A 20922-nucleotide genomic window follows, 5' to 3' on the forward strand; every position below is an offset into this window, starting at 1 on the left:
TAGGAATTAAAGCAGTTTTCTTGCACATTGTCATTTTTCTTGTTAAATTTACTCTTGAGTATTTAACTTTAGTTGTGACCACAAATCCACATAACAAGAAAAACCAAAGTAATTCTGGTTTTAGAGTGTGCAGTCAAGCTTTGGATCATGATTGTAATTTCATTTAGAAAATAAAGCATGCCTAAAAGCGTCCTTTCTCAGGTAATACAGAAGCGTTCTCATAAAAATTCAAACTATTTTAAATATCTGTACAATGATGTTAGTTTTCAAGTTTGATTCTTGATAGCTTTTATTAAAACCACTGAATGTCTCCGTTTCAATGAAATCCCGTAAAGAAGCATCACGAAAACAGTATCAAATTTTTCTTCATTTCTTAGTTGTTACTGAGAGCAGGTGATGATTGCATTATTTGTTATGTGCATGGTAAACAATATATCAGAAAGGCAAGCTTATAGCAACACTGATAGGGCTGTCACTTGTGAGGAGTTTGGAGCATTTATCTTTGAACCTTAATAGCCCAGCTGCCCGCCTTAGCAATATTTTATGGATTAAGGCTGAGGTCTAAATTGATTCACTGAACTTCACTGGGAGTCATGGGTCTCACATTTAAGTCTCAGAGCTCCAAGCCAACAAATCTAACAAGTATTTTGCTCACAAAAGAAAAAAGATTTTCTACATTCAGCAGTTCAGGTCTGGAAGAAACTAATTCCTTTAATTTTTTTTTTTTTATTTTTTTTTTAAAGTCTGCTTTTCTTAATACTACAGACTGCTGTCAGCCCGCCCCTGAGAAAATCCCAAATTGGTCACTTGGTTATCAGGAGGTGGGGATGTCAGTGGGAGCAAAGATAGCAAGTTCATGTAGGCAACAGAAGTATTTAGCGAGATAATAAAAGGGAAAATCACGTCTAAAATGTAATGTTTGTTTCTCAACAGTTTAAAAGTGGGAATAAGGCCAAGGTTTGCATTTTGGTGATGAAATATTTTGATGCGCTTTAACGTTAGGTCTAAAATCTGCAAACCTGCTGTGATCGTTTCTTTGGTCTTGTGGAGGGCTGTACCTGCCAGGCCTTGTGAGCTCCAGGGATCTCTTACTCCTGTTAACTCCGTGGATCCAAAAGGCTCAGGGTTTCCTAGGCAGAGCTTGCCCGGGTCGGGGGTGTTTGGTCCTGCACGTCTCGGTGTCAGGGAGGCTGAGCTGGAAATCGTTTCTGTCTCTGAGCTCCTTCTGGAGCAACACGAAACCCTCACCTCTGAAGTTTTGTATTTCAGGGTCTTAGCACAGTATGTCTGGGGAAATTTTAACTTCAAATGTGACTTTTCTGCATTTGAATGTGTAAGGCAGTGTGTTGTAGGAGATGCATGGGAAGATGCAATTTGCTCAACAGAAGCTCATCATTAAGATCTCTTCGGATGAGTTTTTCATTTTACGAAGCACTTACCACTATTTTTTTCTTCCCTCCTATTTAGGACAAAGTGGTTGCAGTCCAGTTCTGTAACAATGGTGACAGGTGAGTGGCTGTCCTAGGATTTTGACATGAGAAGTATGGTATTTAATTTTCCAAATAACATTTCAGAGAAAATTTAATGCAACGGGAAGACTGCACATGGGCTCTGATTAATCTTAGAGAAATTATTTGAAGTATGTTACAAGATGTGTGTTATGTCCCTGAGCCTGGACTCTGCTGTAACAACAAAAATATTCTGTAACTATGCTTTTGCTTTGTATTTTTCTAAACAGCAGATTAGAAGCCAAATTTTGTATCCTTTCTGAGCAAGAGTGGCTTCATAGGTAGCCTTGTTAAGGACAGCAGGAGTGCTCTTACTGCAGGAGTAAGAACATTGTAATAAAGGTAGTTCTAAGCAAAAGTTAGATCTGTTACACATACACAGATGGTCAGACAGGTAGTTCTGCAAGAAGCTGTGGTCTGACCTTCATTAAAGGAGCCTCTCTTGCTAGGTGCTTTTACCTGGTAAGATGGCAGTAACATCTGAGTATATTCCTTGTTCATAACGGGATCAGGGATTTGGTTTCTCAATCACTTTTCTTAATTTTTTCTTAACTAGAATATCAGGTTAAATGTAGGGGAGAGGGGAAAAGCTCGGCTTTATCATTTCTATCCTGTTAGAGCCAGATGAAAAACAAGCACGTATTCATATTTATTTATCTGTGTGACTCTTGTTTGAGTTAGTGACTTTTGGGCACCTTTTTTTCTGGAGCTGCAGCCAGTGCTGATGGCCAAGTTAGAGGCCAAGGGGAGGCCACGCTACCCATGACAGTAGCACTTTCGGTAGCTGTTGCGTTCAGAGGAGATCTATTTCCCTTGTTTCTGTACTAGGGCACAGATCAGAAGGCCACTTCACTTCTGTTTTTCCACTGCTCTTGCTCTGTCCTCTCTGTAGTAAGTAGTATGGGAATGTTAACACCCTGACTTCTAAAGAATGATGATGTTAGGTCAGCTCTGTCTGCACGGTCCGAAACGATGTACAGACTCAGTGCAGTCGTCTATGAAAAGAAAATAAACATGAAGGGGGAAATAAGACTTGGTATGTGGTCAGAGGTGAGATGGAAGGAAATCAAGAAAATAATGGCATCTAAACGATGAGCATCGTGCATAATGAAAACAAGGGACTGTAGAACTCCTTTTACCTTGTTTTTGATTTTTTTCATTACTTCACTGTGCTCTTACTTATGATCCGTGTGAGAGTTGTGTTGAAGCTGAGAGTGTTGTTGATAGATTATCTATATGTTGGGTTTTTTGGTTAAGATTTATTTCTCTTGCATATGTTATCTGTATCACTTATACCAGTTGGGGATCAGAAAGCAGCCAGTGATTAGCATAATTTGAAAACATTTTCCAAATAATATGACATTGCTGCTATGTTGCTGAAACAGAACACCATCCAGCCTTTGCTGTCTGTCTCATTTAATTTCTTGGTGAGTGATTTCTTCTGCCAGTCCCTCTCTGGGCACAATGAATAAGGAAATTGTCTCCTCTCATGCTCAGAGTTCTGAAAAATACGGGAAGAGTTTTCCTAAAACCACTCAGAATTCATAAGAGCTCAACTTCTGTGAGGTTCTAGAGGGGTAAATGTGAGATGATGAATAACCAGGCCCTCATCCCTCATCTTGTATTTTTATAACTCTGAAATTTCCAGGAAAACAAACAAACAAAAGCCCAATTTATGTCCAAGGGGGAGTAAGCAAAGAACAGCTTTTCAGCGGGGTGTAAAGGTGTGGTTGATCCTCACATCCCAAATTCGGATCTACTCTACTTAGTAGATAAGACTCACCTGCTTAATTTGTCTGCATTTGAGATTAAAACTTTCTTTTACACATGTTCTCATTACAATTGTTTAGTTTTTCACAAGGATTTGGATGTTTTGTGTAATACTTCAGTAGCGTCCTACCGTATTTTTGCAGTATCTCCTTGCAACCCACTATCTTTAGTCTTCACCGAGACACCGGTACATCTGGGTAGCTTAACATCACCAAGCGTGATACTAAATGGGCTAATCTTTACATTTCCTGGAGTGAAGACAGCGAGTCTTTGCTCATTTATGTGACTACTGATGAACTACAGTCCTTACTTTCACCACCTGCTGGAACTGAGCATGTGGGGCAGTTATTCTACACGCACATCACACCCTCTGAACTCGCAGCCCTTGGTTGCTGCCGCCTGTCCAGAACCAGTTACAGAGACACAGTCTTAAAACCTTTGGGTCTTGATGATCATTTAGTTGGTCTGCTTTATTATTCATAATAAATTACTTTTCTCTGACGACATACCTGGCAAATATGTGAATTTCTAGTCAAATATATCAATTTCCAGCTAATTACTTTAGATGATAACAGTAATGTTGTGGTCTTAAAATTTATCAAGTCAACCACTGCAACCTGCAGAGCTTTCAGTTTTTAAAACTGTCCTAAGTCAGGATGCTATTTCTGCAGCGATGAAAGTCAGAACGGTCGTGGTATAAAGGTGCCTGTAGGCACGTGTGTGCGTCAAACTTCTGCAGCACAGCTGTGTTGGAGAGTGGCGTGACAAGCTTTGATTTAGTGATCAGCACCTTCATGTAAATGGTTTTATCCCAGCTTTTGCTCATATTCCTCATTGTGCTTGGCAGGAGGTTTAAGGGATGTGTGCGAGCAGGAGCCTTCCAAGCAAAACTGTAGCTTTGCCCATGGAACTGCACCTGTACTCGAGATCTTTGTCATGTAAATTATGTGGGAACGTACTGGTATAACTGTACTAACAGTTCCTTGCAAGCAGCATGAGAGCACGGGTTTCCCTGGGGGTCTTGGGTCACACAGTCACTGAAAATTATGTGCTGCAGTGATGCTTTTAATGGAAGAGTGCTAGCTTCCTTTCTGTTTTAATACAAAAAAGTAAAAATAAGATAAATGTCACGAGCATCATGATGAAAAAATTCAGATCAAGGAAACTGAAAAGGTGAAACAATCACTTACAAAAATAAAATTGCATAGGCTTGCCTTTTTACATGTAATTCTATATATAAATGGAATATACTTTTAAGGGTGTTGGCTGTCCTGTGAAAACGTATTACTTGGGGAGCTTTTTGAAAAATTCTCAACAAAAATTATTTCTGTGCCAGCGGGAGCCGAGTAGCATGATGTAGATAAATGCATTTGCGGGATGCTTGAATTTTTTTCAACAAGGAGTTGTTTAAAAATGAAAATACTCGTGTTCAACTTCGCAGGCAGGGCTACCTGTTTGTATTTCCCTTCCCCATCTTCACCCTCTCCCCAAGTTAATGTATTATAATTTATGCTAGACTCCTGGCATGCAGTTTCTTTTTCTTCGCTGCCACTATGAACTGCTCGAGAGATTTGCTGATGTCATTAAAAAGGGAATGTGCAGCTTGTATGAATTACGACATTGAAGTCATTCCAAGGCCATCTGCTAGCTGTAGCCAAATGTAATTAATGTTGTGGGATATAAACTCTTTTGTACCGTACAATATCTGATATGAAAATTGTAACCTCACTGTCTTTTAATTACATTCTCTAGATCAGAGATACACAAACAATATAAAGAATGAGTGTTGAAAAAAGATGAAATACATTCTAGCTTCTGTGCTGGCTGGAATGGGTGTCCTCTTGGCTTTCCAGCGTTTTGTAGCTGCCTGTTTCCTGTGGCAGTAGTTCATGGATATTTTCTGAGTTGTTAAACACGCCTGTGTGGGGGCATATATAGAGTAAGACGAGTATATATATCCAAGTATACACGTCCAAGTGTGTGTTTGCAGAAGAACATAAAAGTGCTTGTAGCAACCTTTCCCAAGGTGAATGACAGTCCTCTGCCAAGCTCCTAAATATTCTTGCCACAGGATTGATTTAGCCTGGCCACGCTGTTGCTGAGGATGGAAAACTCCACAGCAAAGCTACTGAACAGTGAGGAAATAATATCCTAAGATGGGCATGTGGGTATTAAACCAAGACCATCAGTGACGTACGCTTATTCAAAATGTCATGACTTCTTTTTTTTTTTTTTTTTTTTTTTCCCATAGCTTAAGATTTGTCAGTGGAAGCAGAGATGGAACAGCAAGAATATGGCACTATCAGCAGCAAGATTGGAAGAGTGTGGTCCTGGATATGGCTACTAAAATGACAGGGTAAAACAAACCAGACCAGAACACGCTTCACAGCCACATTTACATGCAAACCAGAATCTTACATCATACTGAAAACTATTTATTTACTTCCGTTTGGAGTTAGTCCTGGTGCTTTTTTTTTTTTTTTGGAGCTGTGCTCTCCCTGATTTCATACTGAATTAGCAGTGTTAAATGTTTCCGTATGTAGTTACTGATTTATTTCTTCTTTAAATTATTAATTTCTGTAGAAACAATGTAGCATCTGGGGAGGACAAGGTGACTAAGCTGAAGGTTACTATGGTGGCTTGGGATAGATACGATGCCACTGTCATCACTGCAGTCAACAATTTCCTTCTCAAAGTGTGGAACTCATCCACAGGGCAGCTTCTTCATAGCTTATCTGTGAGTAAAATTCAAGTGGGTAAATTCCCAAAGGGATACGGTTCAACTCTGAAAGTGATTTGCGGCTAATCAGCATCATCATTCCCCTCGATGAGGAGTGGTTTGTCTTGAAGTATGTCACCTGTCTTAATGCTTTTTGGGGGAGAGGAGCTGAGGACCAAAATGCTGCCAGACCCTGGTGGGTGCTGGCTGAGCAGGGAGCCCTTTGAAGGCCACCGTTTGTGCCCGGATTAGAGGGTTGCAGGTGTCCTCTTCTGCTTCCTCCCCGTGCCTGTCCCTCGCAGCTGTGCTGAGCTGCAGTCTGAGGCGCTTCCCGAGTGGGCAGTGATAATGCCAAGCCTCTGGCAGAGATGTTGAGGAAGTACAGGTCGTGGGTGACTACCTGAACCGAGATCCTCACACTAAAGGCCAGCGTGTTTGGAGATACCACATGGAGAAATAACTACTTTCTTTTTCACCCTGCTTTCATTGCAGGGTCACGATGATGAAGTTTTTGTTCTGGAGGCCCATCCCTTTGACCAAAGGATTGTACTTTCAGCGGGTCACGATGGAAATATTTTTGTTTGGGATATAGACAAAGGAACAAAAATTCGCAATTACTTTAACATGGTAAGAATGATCAGGCAAGATGGGTTGTTGGTTTTTTTTTCCTTCAGATCTGTGTAAAACTGATCTTGAGGCAAAAGCAGATTTTGTGATACAGCTGTTGTGCCCAATGTCACAACAGGATTAGGGGAAACTACATCTAAAAAAGAAAACTCTTCAGTAAGCAATACCAAAGTATGTTTTTGCATATTGCAAGGTGTAGCAGCAAGTCTTTCGTGGGATCTGTTACATCTGAGTACTATTCATGTGTATGGGCACGCTTATACCATACTCAAGGTAATAGTGACTCCCGGGGTAGAGCAGTGAAGCCTGTGTGTTGTAGCACAGTGCCGTGGTCTGGGAAACGGTCCGGTTGGCTCTGTGCTGCATTTATCTTCATGCACCCAGTGCCGGGTTTGTTGGTTTGGTTCCAGCGCTGAGCAAATGCAGCTGTACTGCTTCAGGACCCGAGCTGGCCTCCTGTCACGTGGGGCCGTGAAACCGTACGGAGCCAAGACACGGCGGATCTTTGGTGCAGGCTTGCCCCGTGTCTGCCATTAACAGAAAACGTAGACTTCTAGGCAGTTGTTTCAGAACGTACATTACAAGTTGTACTGAGATTCCAGGACAAAGAGATAATGCAAGGTTTTACTTTGTTGCTCAGTGAAGCTTTAATAATTAAGCGGGGGAAAAAAAAAAAAAGTGTAAATCAGTCTCGAGCGAGATGAGAAATTACACCACATTAGGATTAAATACCTGTTTAAGCACAGGTGATATTTTTGTAAAAATGCTCTCACGGCGAATGCATGGTTGTGGAAAGAATGCTCTCTGCTTGTGTACAGATTGAGGGCCAAGGCCATGGAGCTGTTTTTGATTGCAAGTTCTCACCAGATGGACAGCATTTTGCCTGCACAGACTCTCACGGACATCTGCTACTATTTGGTTTTGGATGCAATAAATATTATGAAAAGGTGGGTTGAATGAATTTTAAACTCTTCTGTGCCTGACTTGATTTTTGTCTTAGAAGTATCTGTTTTACAGTTTATTCCTTCACCCTGCCCCAAACAAAGTAGTAATTAGACTGTGAAGCAGTTGATGTTTACCTACATGAAAAAGGTTTAGACAAGAGAATCTCTAGACAGGGGAACAAAGCATTAACTTCTGTCTGTTCACCTCTGTTGGCATATTTCCCTATTGAATTTTTGCATCAGGCCTCGGTAATAAAAACACATTTGTGGTAGGAATCTGTTGTCTGTCATAACATTTCTTTTGCTGATCCTAAGCGTAGGACTTGTGGTTTATGCATATGGGAGCCATTCCAAAGCAGCAAGACAGCTGCAAATGGCCATTGATTTATTTACTAAATTGCTTTTCTTGCAGATTCCAGATCAGATGTTCTTCCATACGGACTATCGACCACTGATCCGTGATGCTAATAACTATGTGTTGGATGAACAGACTCAACAGGCTCCACATCTTATGCCTCCTCCATTCTTGGTGGATGTGGATGGAAATCCTCATCCCACGAGATTCCAGCGGCTGGTTCCAGGGAGGGAAAATTGCAAGGATGAACAACTTATTCCTCAGCTGGGATATGTAGCTAATGGTATGCTGTCTAAGACTCGTGCATAATACATGTATTGAGCACCAGCTCAGCAGGATGGTACTGTAAGGATTTGTTTCAGTTGTCTTCTGAAACTAGTGGTTTAAATTCAGTGTAGGGGTAGAAGAGGAGATGGGGTGGCTTTATGACATAAAGAAAGTGTATGGAATCCACTTGAGTGGAGGCAAGAGGAGGAGACTGTGGTGTTCCAAAAATCTGTGGGCTTCTGCCAGGTGTATGACAGCATGCTTAAAGAATTGTCCCATACACCTCAGTGTAGCTATGTATGTGAGTAAGGAAGAAGGAAGGTAAAGAAGACATTGCAAAAATAGATTTTGGTTTTTTGAAACAGATTTTTTTTCACGTAGATATAAACTTCTGCAAAATGCTGATCTTGAGAAGAGGTCTTCCATTATTACCTACTGAAGCATATTTTTTTTCCTGCTGTTTCTAAGGGTTTGTGTTTATATTTTGTGTGGTCCTTAATTTTAAGTTTTTATTGTATTCTCTTTTAAACTTTGCCTCCATTTATTACATGAGAGCAGAAGGCCAGCTGGTGATCAGATGTTTTGCAGAGCAGACAAAAAACCTGCACAATTTTAAGTTTGATTGTGTCTGTGGTGGTTGGTAAAGCAGAAATTAATCATTTTATAAGCAGTTGTGGCTTTGTTCTTGTCAAGGTGATGGCGAAGTAGTTGAACAAGTCATCGGTCAGCAAACTAATGACCAGGATGAGAGTATCCTTGATGGCATGATCAGAGAGCTACAAAGGGAACAAGATCTGAGGCTAATTAATGAAGGAGAAACTCTTCCAAACCCTCCGCTCAATAGATCCCACTCTGTTAATGGAGGTAAGCGCCTCTTCTTCACCTCCATCATTTCTTTTCCTAAAGCACAGTAAGGTACCAATCAAAACGTGTTAATGTAAATTCTGAGACCGTATCTTTGAGGATGGTTTTCTCTCTTGGTCTTGCACACATTGTTAACCTGCGTGGAGCAGTTGGACATTCTGGTGCCAGCAGTGGAATTAAAAGTTTAAAGGTACAAGCTGAGGGCTCACAGTGGTCTAACTGGGCTGTGTCTGATTACCTAGGACTATTAGACTGTAATTATTCCTCTTCTAAACCTTTCCTAAAAAAATTAAGTTCACTAGTATTGTCTTGATGTCAGTCACTGCAGAGATGATACTGCATAACGTCAAGATAACAGCATATAATTAGAGAATGTCAGTGGAATACAATGTTGTGACAGACTAATGGCTTCCTGTTGCAGAGTAAATGCTAAGGCTGAGCATCAGTGTTTATAAAATAAACATGTCTGCTCTGTCTTCATGTTTCCTTAGAAAGCCTGAGATTATTCTCGTGCTAAGTGTTCTGCTATTGTGATTTTATTTTTAATACACAAAGTGATTAAAATTTTAAAACAAACTCAATCAGATGTGCACAGCTGACTGTGAAGCAGCTGACTGAGTGCAGTTGATGTAAGAGAGCAGATGCTGTGGACTTGTGCTGCAAGTCATCCAGAGCTTTTAAAAAATTTACATCCGCTAATAAATTAGTTCTAGGTTAAATGACTGATTGCACATGTTTGAATTAGATTTCCTGGCAAAGCTCATTAGGGTTGCTAGATTTGCAGTCGCTTGTCTTTTAGACTCAAGAAGGAATAGGAGAAATATTAGTGAAGAATGCTGAACATACACGTTTGCTTTGATCTAAATTGCTGTTGTCAGGAAGGTGGCCTAGAAGCCAGCTTCAAATCACAAGAAATTTTTTTGGCTTTTTTACGATAGCTGGGTGTGTTGTGCAGTCCTGGTTCTCGGTTTTATTTGTATGGCCCTGTGGTTGTGTGAAAGGGGATTTCCAGATACGAGCGGTATAGAAATCAGCTATCTTACAGAACTTGCATTGAGCAGTGACTTTGCTACAGGGACTGTCCGTTTGTGTGAGTTAATTAGCGTATGTATAGAAATACCTGATATTTAAATAGCTCAATGTTTTTATGTAGGTTTGCACTGCAGTTTATTCATGCAGTTAATTATATTTAAACATGTGGAAGTTGTGTTGATGCATTCCCAAATGATGAGATAAGTTAAGGCAACGATGATAGTGAGTCTGATGTTATCAGCCTTTTTGCCTCACCTTTGCTACCCAAAGTGTCTGTTTTCTCCCGCGTACGTCACACGTGTTGTGCCGCCCAGTGAAGAGCCCAGAGCAGGAGTGGCACTGTAGATAAGTGTTACAAGTACAGAACAAATGGGAGGTACAACAGAAACCTTAAACCTGGCAGCAGTCTATTACTTTAGATGTCAACCTCAGCTCTTTTTGCACCGTAGAATTTAAGATTCGTGGTTTCAGAGCCTTTAAGCAGTTGTCAAGACTGATTTGAAGGTCACTTAAAGGCCTTTAAAACTTTTCTCGTAGATTATGTTCTTGCCTCAGTTATCTCTTAAGATACAGCAAACCACAGTGATGTAACAGTAGCATATGCATCTCCAGTAGTCCAAGGCCAATACACAAAATTGTTCATCTGAAGTAAAAGACAAAGCCACTTAACGTAGAATAAGTATTGTTAATTACCAAGAAGAATCTCAGTGCGGTCCTTATGCTTGGAATTCTGGATTTTAGTGATGGTTTACAGAAGTGAAGAAAAATCTTCTTTTCTTCCTTAGCTCTTCGAAGTCCAGGTTTGGATGTTACATCTCCACCTAACGTTGGTCTCCGGAGAAGTGGTCAGATTGAAGGGGTCCGGCAAATGCATCACAATGCTCCCCGAAGTCAGATGGCCACCGAGAGAGACCTGATGGCGTGGAGCAGGAGAGTAGTGGTGAATGAGCTTCCCCCAGGCATCAGCAAGTAAGAGGCTGAGTGAGACAGAGGAAAAACATTAAATTGTGCGGTGTTTAATGATCCTTCTATACATCTGTTACAAGTTTTAAAAAGTGATTTTTTCAGAAATGTGTTGGCTTTTATTTTATTTGTTTTGAATTTCAGATGCTAGTGGCAGCTGGAGAGTTGAGAATAGTAGTTCACAATTGAATCAGCAGTTCAAACCCCACATTTTCCTGAAGCTTTATTTAAAAAAAAAACCCATGAAAATAATTTTAATACAGTTCAGTTTGCTTGAAAATAATTATGCATGCTCAGCTAACAAGTTTTCTTCCTTAACTTGTGATTCTGGGAGTGAAGTTTGTGTGGATGCTGCTAGGAGGAACTTGTGCACAGATTTCTTATAGCAAGGGAACCAAAAGTATTTGAATGCATATATTAATGAGATCATCAAGTTATATGATGATTTATTGAATAAAATGGATGTTTGTTATGTATAATTAGGGTCCAGGAAGAATGTCGAGCTGCCAAAGGTGAAATTGAGATTAATTTATACACCGTTGAAAAGAAGAGAAAGCCATCCCACACCTTACAGCGGGTGAGTTAATTCACTAGAAGAGAGAACCTGGGTGTGAAGGAGTTCTGTGCACTGAGCAAAACAAAAGACAAACAAAAAAACCCCACACCAATTTTATTAAATGATTTAGAAGATCAGTAGTACTAATTGGGTTTCTGGCTCTCTGTCTTCCTTCTGTAACCGTAATTTGTCTTTGTACTCCGATATGCAAATAGTGGTGGTAAATCTCTATCCCTAAGGCTTCAGTAGTGGGAAGATGCTGGGAAAGGAAAAGAGCAGAGCCACAGTGGGTGTTCAGTCTGATTGGTGGAAAGTAGGAGAAATATGGGAGGTGCCACACTTTTTTTTAAGTGGCTAGCTTTTATCTTATCCAGAGACTGCAGGTATTTTTGGGGAAAAAAAAAATCTATTTCTCCATAACTTCCTTTCTAAGGACTGTCACTTTAAAAAGTAAAATTGATACTGAACCAAAAAAAAAATCACTCCTGTATGTGCATTGCAACAAACCACAAGTGTGTAGAAGATATATTTCCATTTTAAAAATCTAAATTCTCTAGTTGTCATTTGTAAATGGGACCCAACATACAGTCACTTTAACGAGGCATCTTTTAACTACATAATTCATTATTAAATCTCTGCTCTTTTTCTTCTTGTCCCTCCTTCCCCGTGATAAAAGAACGATTACCAGCCAGGAAGCGGAAGGTCTTTGAGAAGAAACCAACGCAAGCGCCAGCACGCCTACCAAACACGCTCCACCATCGAGCACAGCCAGGCAGGAGCCAGCCAGAACGCTCGGGCGCGGGAGGAGTCAGACAGCTCCTCAGAGGTCTGCCACGGCGGGTCTTTTCACTGGGTTCCCTCTTCACAAATAGCGGAGTTTGACAAGAGATGTGCCGAGAGCACTCTTGCCACCCGGGCTCCAAGTTTCTCCACGTAGGAGGAAGCGCTCCGATCGTTGAGTCTTTGGGGTTTGTGGTGGTACTGTTGGGTGTTGATCCTGGAGAGTGAAGGATCGTTTACCATTTCCAGTACAGTATTCAAAACTAGCTTAAAACAGGTTGGGTATTTTTGGAAATCTGAAACATTTTCAAGTAACTTTAACTGGGTTGCGTTAAACCACTTGCTATTTTGGGATTTCATACAGCACGTATATTCTAGGTCATATTCAGTGCTTTGATTTCCTTTACATCTGCGGACTGCTGTTGAAAGAGATTGAGTATTGGTATTAATCATTGATATTGGCAAGGGAAGAACTTAAAATATACCAGATTAAATATAACTTGTTCTCATTAAGGAAGCATGCAAAGTAAAACCAGGCTGAACATTGTCACTTTGTAAATGCGTTGGACCTACAGAATAGCGATAAAGTTGGTCAATTGACACTAAAATTTATTAATCAAACATTTAAATAAGAACTCATTCTATGGTTCTGATACCATTAAAATTCACATCTCTTTCTATAGCACTTATATAAGCATATAGTATAATTTAATTAAAATACAGAAAGGAATTGTTGACTTACTGAAAGCTAAACCAGTCCTTAAAGACAAAGCCTTCCTCAGGTGAGACAACTAGTATAACTTGCTTGCAAATAAAAATACTTATTTAACTTATTATAATAAACTTAAAATAATACTTATTATTTATTTTTATTTAAAAATAAAAAGTGAAACCTTTTGTTTTTAATACAGGAAGATGAGACTGTTGGCACAAGTGATGCGTCTATGGATGATCCTGTGGCAGCGTGGCAAAGTGAAAGCAGTTCCAGGTAGCTTTACTGGTCTCTTAGTTGTTAACATGAATTTATTATCTTATTTAAGACAGTTGACAGTGTGATGCTTTGGCTACAAGTCAGTACGGATTCGTTACACCTTGTGATGGACTGAAGCAAAGTGTTTAGTACACTGAAGTAGTACTGCTAGTAGTAACCAACAAAATTTGTGGAGTCTGGGAACAAATACTTTGACGTATTTGAGTACTAAGAAATTGTAGAAGATTTTATATCAGTATTTAACAGAAAAAACACTGTGACAATTCTCTTAGTTTTGAAGACTGACTCTTTTTCCAATTCTTCATGAAGCATTTTTTTTTGGGGGGGGGTGTTTTCAAAGTCAAGAACAGTTTTGAAATTGTAAGAAAATGTTGTCTTTAATTAAGAACTGCTTGAAAAAATCAATGCCAGTTAGTCATATACAATAGAAAGAACAGTATGAGCGCGTACGTATCTTCATGCATCAGCATCTCCTAATTTTTCTGCTGTTTGTATCTATTTGTCTACAATTTCTACAGTCTCGTAATGCTATGCTTTTATGGCTGCGAGGACCGTGAGCTAATATAAATACTCAGATTATTCAGATATTAAAGAAGTCAGAACTGTATTTTTATAAGTTTTCTAGTTTTTGAAATTTTTCACGCATTTTGCGCAGTCAGTTCTTACGAAGTCCATCTTTGAATCAGTGGGACAATTAATATGAAAACAGCTATCAGCCATAACTGTAGTTTTACCATGAGATTGCAATTGGTAAAATAAATTATTGAAATACACAAATTAGAGGGCACTTATTCTTTAAATTCACACGAGAATGACATTTTGTGCTAATCCTGACATCTGTTCCACATCACCAGAAGATGAGGTTGAGTGGTTGGACCGTTCACTCCGTTGTGTGTGAAAACTCAAGTGCTGTTTTCTTTCTTACAACTTTTTATTATCCACAGTGATTCATCAAGTGAATATTCTGACTGGACAGCAGATGCTGGAATTAATCTCCAGCCTCCAAAGAGACAAACCAGGCAGGCAGCTCGGAAAATCTGTAGTAGTTCTGAAGATGAAAATATGAAGGGAACAAAAGGACTGGAGCCAAAACGAAGGAAACTTAAACAGCCTAGAAAAAAGGTCAGCATATTTAATTTTTTTGTGTCTTTATGAATATAATTTTTTTTTGAGTGGCTGATTTGAAAGTAAAATTTTTCACAAATAAGTATGTAGTAAGAAAGAACCTATAGATAGCATAGTAAGTGCTATCCCTAATTTTGCTACCCATCATTTTTTGGTTTGTCTCGCTGCTGTGTGACAGATGTACTTCATGTTCCGTGCAGGTAGTTCCATCCTTTAGAGATGGTGTGTTTCCTCGTAGATTTGTGCTCTTCGTCGCATCTAGATTTACTCCAAGGTGGTTTTGTTGTAAAATTACAACGCATCTGTATTGTATCTACACTGTCAGATTTCTTTTTCCTAGTATTTTCTAAAGATGTTTAGAATCTTTGTAAAAAAATATCTTTATTTATGAACATTTTAATCTTATATTTATAATGAACACGTCTTATTTCTTGCTTTTTAGCTGAGGTTTTTGGAAGGTTGACATTCCAGCATTTGCTCTTTACCCTTATATCTAGTTATCTTCAGCAAGCACTGTATGAGGCAGTTTTGCTTGTGTTCTGCCATAGTAATTCCGACTTGCATTCTAAATTTCATGTCATATATTTAAGAAACCAAGTGGACTGCTTTCGATGGAGGGTGAGCCCAGCGAGGAATGGCTTGCCCCGCAGTGGATCTTGGATACTATACCCCGCCGCTCACCCTTTGTCCCACAAATGGGAGATGAGGTAATGAGTGTAGCCATTCCGTAATTCCCATCAAGGCTGATGATGAGCTTGGTTTGATCCAGACTGTAATATCTAGCAACATTTTCAGTGAATCACTCTCAAGATAGGCTGAGTTGTGATAACTTTTTTTATTCTCCGTTAATCAGCTGTTTTCAGATAGCTGTCCTGTGTCTCTTCCTGCTACTCATAAGTCATATGTGTGCAAAAAGAATTGATTGTACCTCTTCAGACAAACCTGCACACTTCTTAATGATCCCAGGATTGAAAGCACATAGCAGGTGCCACTTTGGGGGCTGATATAAATATTTTTAAGAGTGCTTTATAATGAAATAAAGAAGTGTACAGTATGTTCTGAAAGGGATAATGCCTGATGTGTTCATAGAAATTTAAACAAGAAGAGAACTATTGGTAAAATAATCCTTTTTTTTTTTTTTTTTAATTTTCTTTCAAGATCATATACTTTAGGCAAGGCCATGAAGCTTATGTGCGGGCAGTAAGGAAAGCAAAAATTTACACCATTAACATGCAAAAACAACCATGGAACAAAATGGAACTCAGGGTAAGTTAAATAATTCAAAGAGCTGAATGTCTCTGTAATGTTAAATTGACATTAAAAACCAGTATGGAAAATACGGAGAAAGCGTTACTTTAAAATGTTAATATCAAAATGAAAATTATAAATCTTAAAATTAGGGGGTTTAGTAACACAAAGCCTTTACATCTGTTCAGTTCCTGATAATAGGAAGCCAGAAGGATATTAAAGAATGTGAAAGTTTATCTAGTGTGGTGTTCTTGCCTGGTAGATTAAAAAAAATGTAGAGTGTTAAATGAATTTTAAAAGAAGTCAGAGTGAGAGTAGTTAAGGACTGGAACAGGTTGCCCAGGCAGGGCATGGAATCTCCATCCTCAAAGACTTCTCAAAGCTCAACAGGACAAGCTCTGAGTGACTTGATCTAAGTTAGACCTTAGCCCTGCCGTAAAGAGGATTTGAGACTTGATGATTCTCAGGGGTCACTTTCAACCCCATTTATTCTATGACTCTGTTGGGGTTTTTTTCTTAACACTAATTCATCCAGAACCCCCCACGCAGAGGCTGTTTGTAGTTCTCTCAACACTCTGCAATGACCCGAACATCTAGGTTCTATTTATTGTTTTTAACACTGCGGTAAGATGTAGGACATCACCATGTGAAGGCCTAAACGGATGTGCAAAGCTCTGTTAAACTGTGGATCTATCTAAGCACATAGTTCTTAGAGGAGGGACAAGACAACATCTTACAACATGTTTTTACAAAATAAAAATATTATGGATTGCTGGAGCAGATAGCAGGTTTCCACAGTTACGCTGGTTTTTCTTAACCTTATGCTTTGAACCGCTGAGTCCTACTTAATCCACAGTGTTTCTGTATTTTATTTTTTTTGCTTTACTCAGCTTTCATATCAAGAGAAGAGCACGTGTATGTTCTAATACTCATATAGCTGTATGCCAGTGGTTCTATTAATGAAAATAATTGCTTTACTGGAAAAATATCCAGGAGCTAGTCCTAGGTATTCAGTGATTCCAGCTGTAATCTTCAAAGGCATCATCACATAAGGAAAAGGAAATAGCATTTTGCTTAGGATAGAGATCTTACCACCAGCTGCTGTTTGACAGGACGTGAACATGAAAGGCTATTGTTGAATTTCCGCTTTAAGAGGAAGGATTTCCTTTTATTACCCCCCCTGTGTTGCTGTGCAAGGGTGAGAGGGCCTGGCTTTGGTCAGGTATAACCTTTGGTGCTGTCAGTGTGGTTAAAACCAGAGCGAGTATGTTCCTTAGGAACATTATTAGGAAAGTTAAATAATTTGTGGGTATCCTGTCTACAAATCTACCAAGGGAATATATTTTTCCTCTTTCTTTTTAATTGATTTTTAGTATTTTGAAAAAGAAAACTTTTATGGGTGAAATTACCTGGGCTGTAGAGTGATAACATACTTGGATTTTATTAATATTTTTGGTACTTTAACATGGATGTTTTTACTGTTAGTTAATTAAAATAACACTGCCTATTGATAAACAGGAACAAGAATTTGTGAAGACTGTAGGAATTAAATACGAAGTTGGGCCTCCTACACTCTGCTGCTTGAAGCTCGCATTCCTAGATCCAATCACAGGCAAAATGACAGGAGAATCATTTTCCATAAAGTAAGTCACTGAAATGCTGATCATACTCTTCAGGAGATTTCGTTGCAGTTTAGAAGCTTCCCCCTGTTTCTTTTTTTCCTCTTGCGAGGCATGATGACAGCATTAATTATGCCAAATTTGAAAACAAAACGCATGAAATTGGTGGTTTGTGTCTGTGTTGTAAATGTGGAACTATGTTTACGGGTGATAGAAGCAATGTTTTTTCTATTTCATTAAGGTACCATGATATGCCAGACGTTATTGACTTCCTTGTGCTGCATCAGTTTTATAATGAAGCCAAAGAAAGGAACTGGCAAATAGGTGACTACTTTTTTTTTTTTTCCCACTTCTGTATGTTTTGCAACATTTCTGCAGCTGTTTAATGTGACACAGTGTCTCTGTTACATGGTGTAAAGGATTATACCACACATGATACTGTAGCGACCACTGGAAACTTTTTTGGCTTTTGCTGCAATTCCTGTAGCAGAGAAAAAAAAAAAAAAAAAAAAAAAAAAAAAAAAAAAAAAAAAGAAATGAGAGAAACTGTTACGGAGCCTGTGACAGCAGAAGAACCTGCTGTTATGTTGTGATTTGAGGCATGGAGGAGGCTGTGAGTAATTACTAGAGATGTGGAAGTCCTCCCTTTAGGGGAAAAGCTTGATTCCTGTAGTGCAAAATGTAAGAACTGAAGTAGTAAAAATTGTAAGAATCGAAGCAGTGCGTTTATGAAAGATGAAGTTGGTTCTCTAAAAGGAAGTATTTAACAATTATTTATGTTGTTCTTTTGCTGAATGCGCTCTTTTTCCTTACAGGGGATAGATTTCGCAGCATAATAGATGATGCTTGGTGGTTTGGAACTGTGGAGAGTCAGCAGCCTTTCCAGGCGGAATATCCCGACAGCTCCTTCCAGTGCTACTCTGTGCAGTAAGTATTTACACAGCTGTGATGTTAGCACACGTGCTTACGTGCTCTGGGTCTTCTAGACATTTACACGCAACTTTATGTGTACCTCAAGAGCTAGGATCTTTTTTCTTCCATTTAAATACATAATCAGCCACTTTGGTTTTATTTATTTAATTAATAACTTATTCAGAAACCAACGCTTTTGGTGTAAACAGCAGTGTAGTGAATATATAGGAGATGCAAGAGAAAAATAAGGAGTTGGGATGTAGCTAGCAACATATCTTGTTTCTAACGGGCGTGAGCTTTTTGCTTTAAGTCTGGTGGAGAAAAGGTGTATCGTTATGTGCAGCTCTAACTTACGTGTTTGAATGTTTGGTGGTTTGTTTTGGTTTTTTTTAATAGCTGGGACAATAATGAAAGAGAGAGGATGAGTCCATGGGACATGGAACCAATTCCAGAAGGAAGTAAGTGTGTGTTGAATTTATGTCTGTATACAAAATAAATAGCTTTTTTAGTACTTACTGTTGAATTCTTCATATTTAGCTGCTTATCCAGAGGAGGTTGGTGCTGGAGTTCCTGTGACTCCGGATGAGCTGACAGCTCTTCTCTACAAACCCCAGGAAGGAGAATGGGGGGCCCATTCCAGAGATGAAGAATGTGAGCGAGTAATCCGGGGGATTGAGCAACTCCTTTCCCTTGGTATGTTTGGAGAGAAAAGGTGGAAGGATTGACAATATCGGTGTGGAGGCCCATGACCGAGGAGCAGATAGGATGGAGTGTTGGGAGTTGGTGTGGAGTATTAGAAATGGAATCAACTCAGTCATTGAAAAGAGCCTTTTAAATTTCACATGGTGTCCTTTTTGGTTACAGTCCCTTTTTTTTCTGGGGCTTGACCTGCTGCCTTTCAAGTTAATGGGGATTCTCAGTGGGTCTAAAGATAAACAAGCGAAACATTGACTTAAACCCCTCAAAAAACAACCAACAAATCCTCACCAACAAATGCCTTGTGACTAGTTTGGAGCCGTTTAACAACATGCTATGATTTAAATCCTATATTTATACACAGGGCATGTCTGTATTCTTAGTTTATGTTGCTTGTTGGAGTATTCCTGTTGTAAGGGGATATGCCACGTTGCTCTTTAGCAGTACAGTTGACTGCTGGCATGCAAAATCTCAGATGCAATACTTCAAAAATGCTTTTTCAAGAGTAGTTAACAGATGGCACAAGAGGAAGAATCCTACCCTTTGGGTAATGACATATCCAGCTGTAGATCTGCATTGCTTATGCTGAATTCTTAGAAAGAAAACCCAGAAACTGTTATAAGGAATCTAGTTATCTTATAACTTCCCTTCTGGTGTCTTCTCAGGCATCTAAATGATTTTGATCTTCTGTCTTTCAGACATTTCTAATCCCTTTGCTGTTCCAGTGGACCTTAGTGCCTATCCCATGTATTGCACTGTTGTTGCTTATCCAACTGACCTTACCACGATCAGGAGGAGGCTTGAAAACAGGTTTTATAGGTTAGTTGGATTTTTATTTCTTTGTAATCTACATTTACTGTAGCCCCATCGAGGACAAGATGTTTAGCTGAATACTAGATAGTGCCACTTCAATATGTTTCTTTGATGAGCCAGCAGGGTAAGATCAGATTCTGTTTGGGACAAAGTGACTCTTCCTGAGTAATAGTTTCTTTCGGCCACATTAAGGCAAAAGCTGGTGTAGCTGGATCTGGAGTGTCTTTGTTGTTTAACGTACTCAGTTTTACCCTCTGGTTGCAGTGTAAGCAGAGCATATTTCCTTCATCTGGATCTCTGCTGCTTTTGAAGCAGATGCTTTGCTTCTATTGCAGTTGCCAGAAGTGGGTTAAATAGTGCAGCAAACTGGACATTGCAGTTTTTCTGATTAACTTGAGGATGAGTAGTGTCCTGCTCTGTTTTATTCCATCAGAGGACCACTTTATCTCTAAGTTTTTCTCTAAGTGGGAGCAGTCAGCGGTCTCCTTCAGTAGGTTTGTTTCTGCTTTTCATTCCATTCATTGCTGGCTCGAAGAGGGACATGTTTTTTCCCCAGAGCTGTCACAGCCTGGCGCCTCGGGGCAGCCAGCAGTATGGGAACAGAAACCACTTACCTTGGTCTCTAGCAACCTCTTTCTCCTGGATCTGAATTATCTGATTCCTTTTATTACTGAGGAACCCTTCTAAACTCAGAAAGAAAATAATATACACCTTCCTCTCCATCCCATCCCTTCTCCCTTTTTTTTTTTTTTGTCAGGAGAATCTCTGCACTGATGTGGGAGGTACGATACATTGAACATAACGCCAGGACTTTCAACGAGCCAGACAGTCCTATAGTCAAAGCAGCCAAAATTGTAACAGATGTCTTACTTCGCTTCATTGGGTAGGCATGGCTTTTACTTTATAGACCAGACATCTTGAGTTTCTGAGCTATTTGATTATGTATTTTGGCTTTTGTTGTTGTCCTGCAGGGATCAGAGTTGTACTGATATATTAGAAATATACAACAAGGTGAAAGCAGAAGACCTCAGCAGTACTGACGAAGAAGAGGAGGTAAGACTGTTAAGTCCAACCATCAGAACTTCTTGCCTTTTTAAATTCAGCACTGGAAAGAAATTCGAGAGAAGATTTTT

At 39.4% G+C, this 20922-nt stretch overlaps 1 protein-coding gene across 1 annotated transcript in view; it reads left to right on the forward strand.

Annotated features, from left to right (window-relative positions):
• Nucleotides 1-20922, forward strand: part of BRWD3 (bromodomain and WD repeat domain containing 3) — a 46695-nt gene that overhangs the window by 15403 nt on the left and 10370 nt on the right. Inside the window, exons 8-29 of the mRNA XM_026848389.1 lie at nucleotides 1468-1508; nucleotides 5530-5634; nucleotides 5862-6015; nucleotides 6490-6624; nucleotides 7443-7571; nucleotides 7981-8206; nucleotides 8884-9054; nucleotides 10872-11055; nucleotides 11533-11626; nucleotides 12282-12431; nucleotides 13297-13373; nucleotides 14321-14498; nucleotides 15092-15208; nucleotides 15660-15767; nucleotides 17268-17392; nucleotides 17610-17692; nucleotides 18184-18295; nucleotides 18677-18738; nucleotides 18818-18973; nucleotides 19675-19795; nucleotides 20547-20672; nucleotides 20761-20842. Of these exons, the coding sequence (XP_026704190.1) occupies nucleotides 1468-1508; nucleotides 5530-5634; nucleotides 5862-6015; nucleotides 6490-6624; nucleotides 7443-7571; nucleotides 7981-8206; nucleotides 8884-9054; nucleotides 10872-11055; nucleotides 11533-11626; nucleotides 12282-12431; nucleotides 13297-13373; nucleotides 14321-14498; nucleotides 15092-15208; nucleotides 15660-15767; nucleotides 17268-17392; nucleotides 17610-17692; nucleotides 18184-18295; nucleotides 18677-18738; nucleotides 18818-18973; nucleotides 19675-19795; nucleotides 20547-20672; nucleotides 20761-20842 (2736 nt within the window). The remainder of the gene's footprint in view (nucleotides 1-1467; nucleotides 1509-5529; nucleotides 5635-5861; nucleotides 6016-6489; nucleotides 6625-7442; nucleotides 7572-7980; nucleotides 8207-8883; nucleotides 9055-10871; nucleotides 11056-11532; nucleotides 11627-12281; nucleotides 12432-13296; nucleotides 13374-14320; nucleotides 14499-15091; nucleotides 15209-15659; nucleotides 15768-17267; nucleotides 17393-17609; nucleotides 17693-18183; nucleotides 18296-18676; nucleotides 18739-18817; nucleotides 18974-19674; nucleotides 19796-20546; nucleotides 20673-20760; nucleotides 20843-20922) is intronic.

Source organism: Athene cunicularia (genome assembly GCF_003259725.1).
Source record: "Athene cunicularia isolate RWA chromosome 4 unlocalized genomic scaffold, athCun1 chr4_part3, whole genome shotgun sequence".
Taxonomy (NCBI): domain Eukaryota; kingdom Metazoa; phylum Chordata; class Aves; order Strigiformes; family Strigidae; genus Athene; species Athene cunicularia.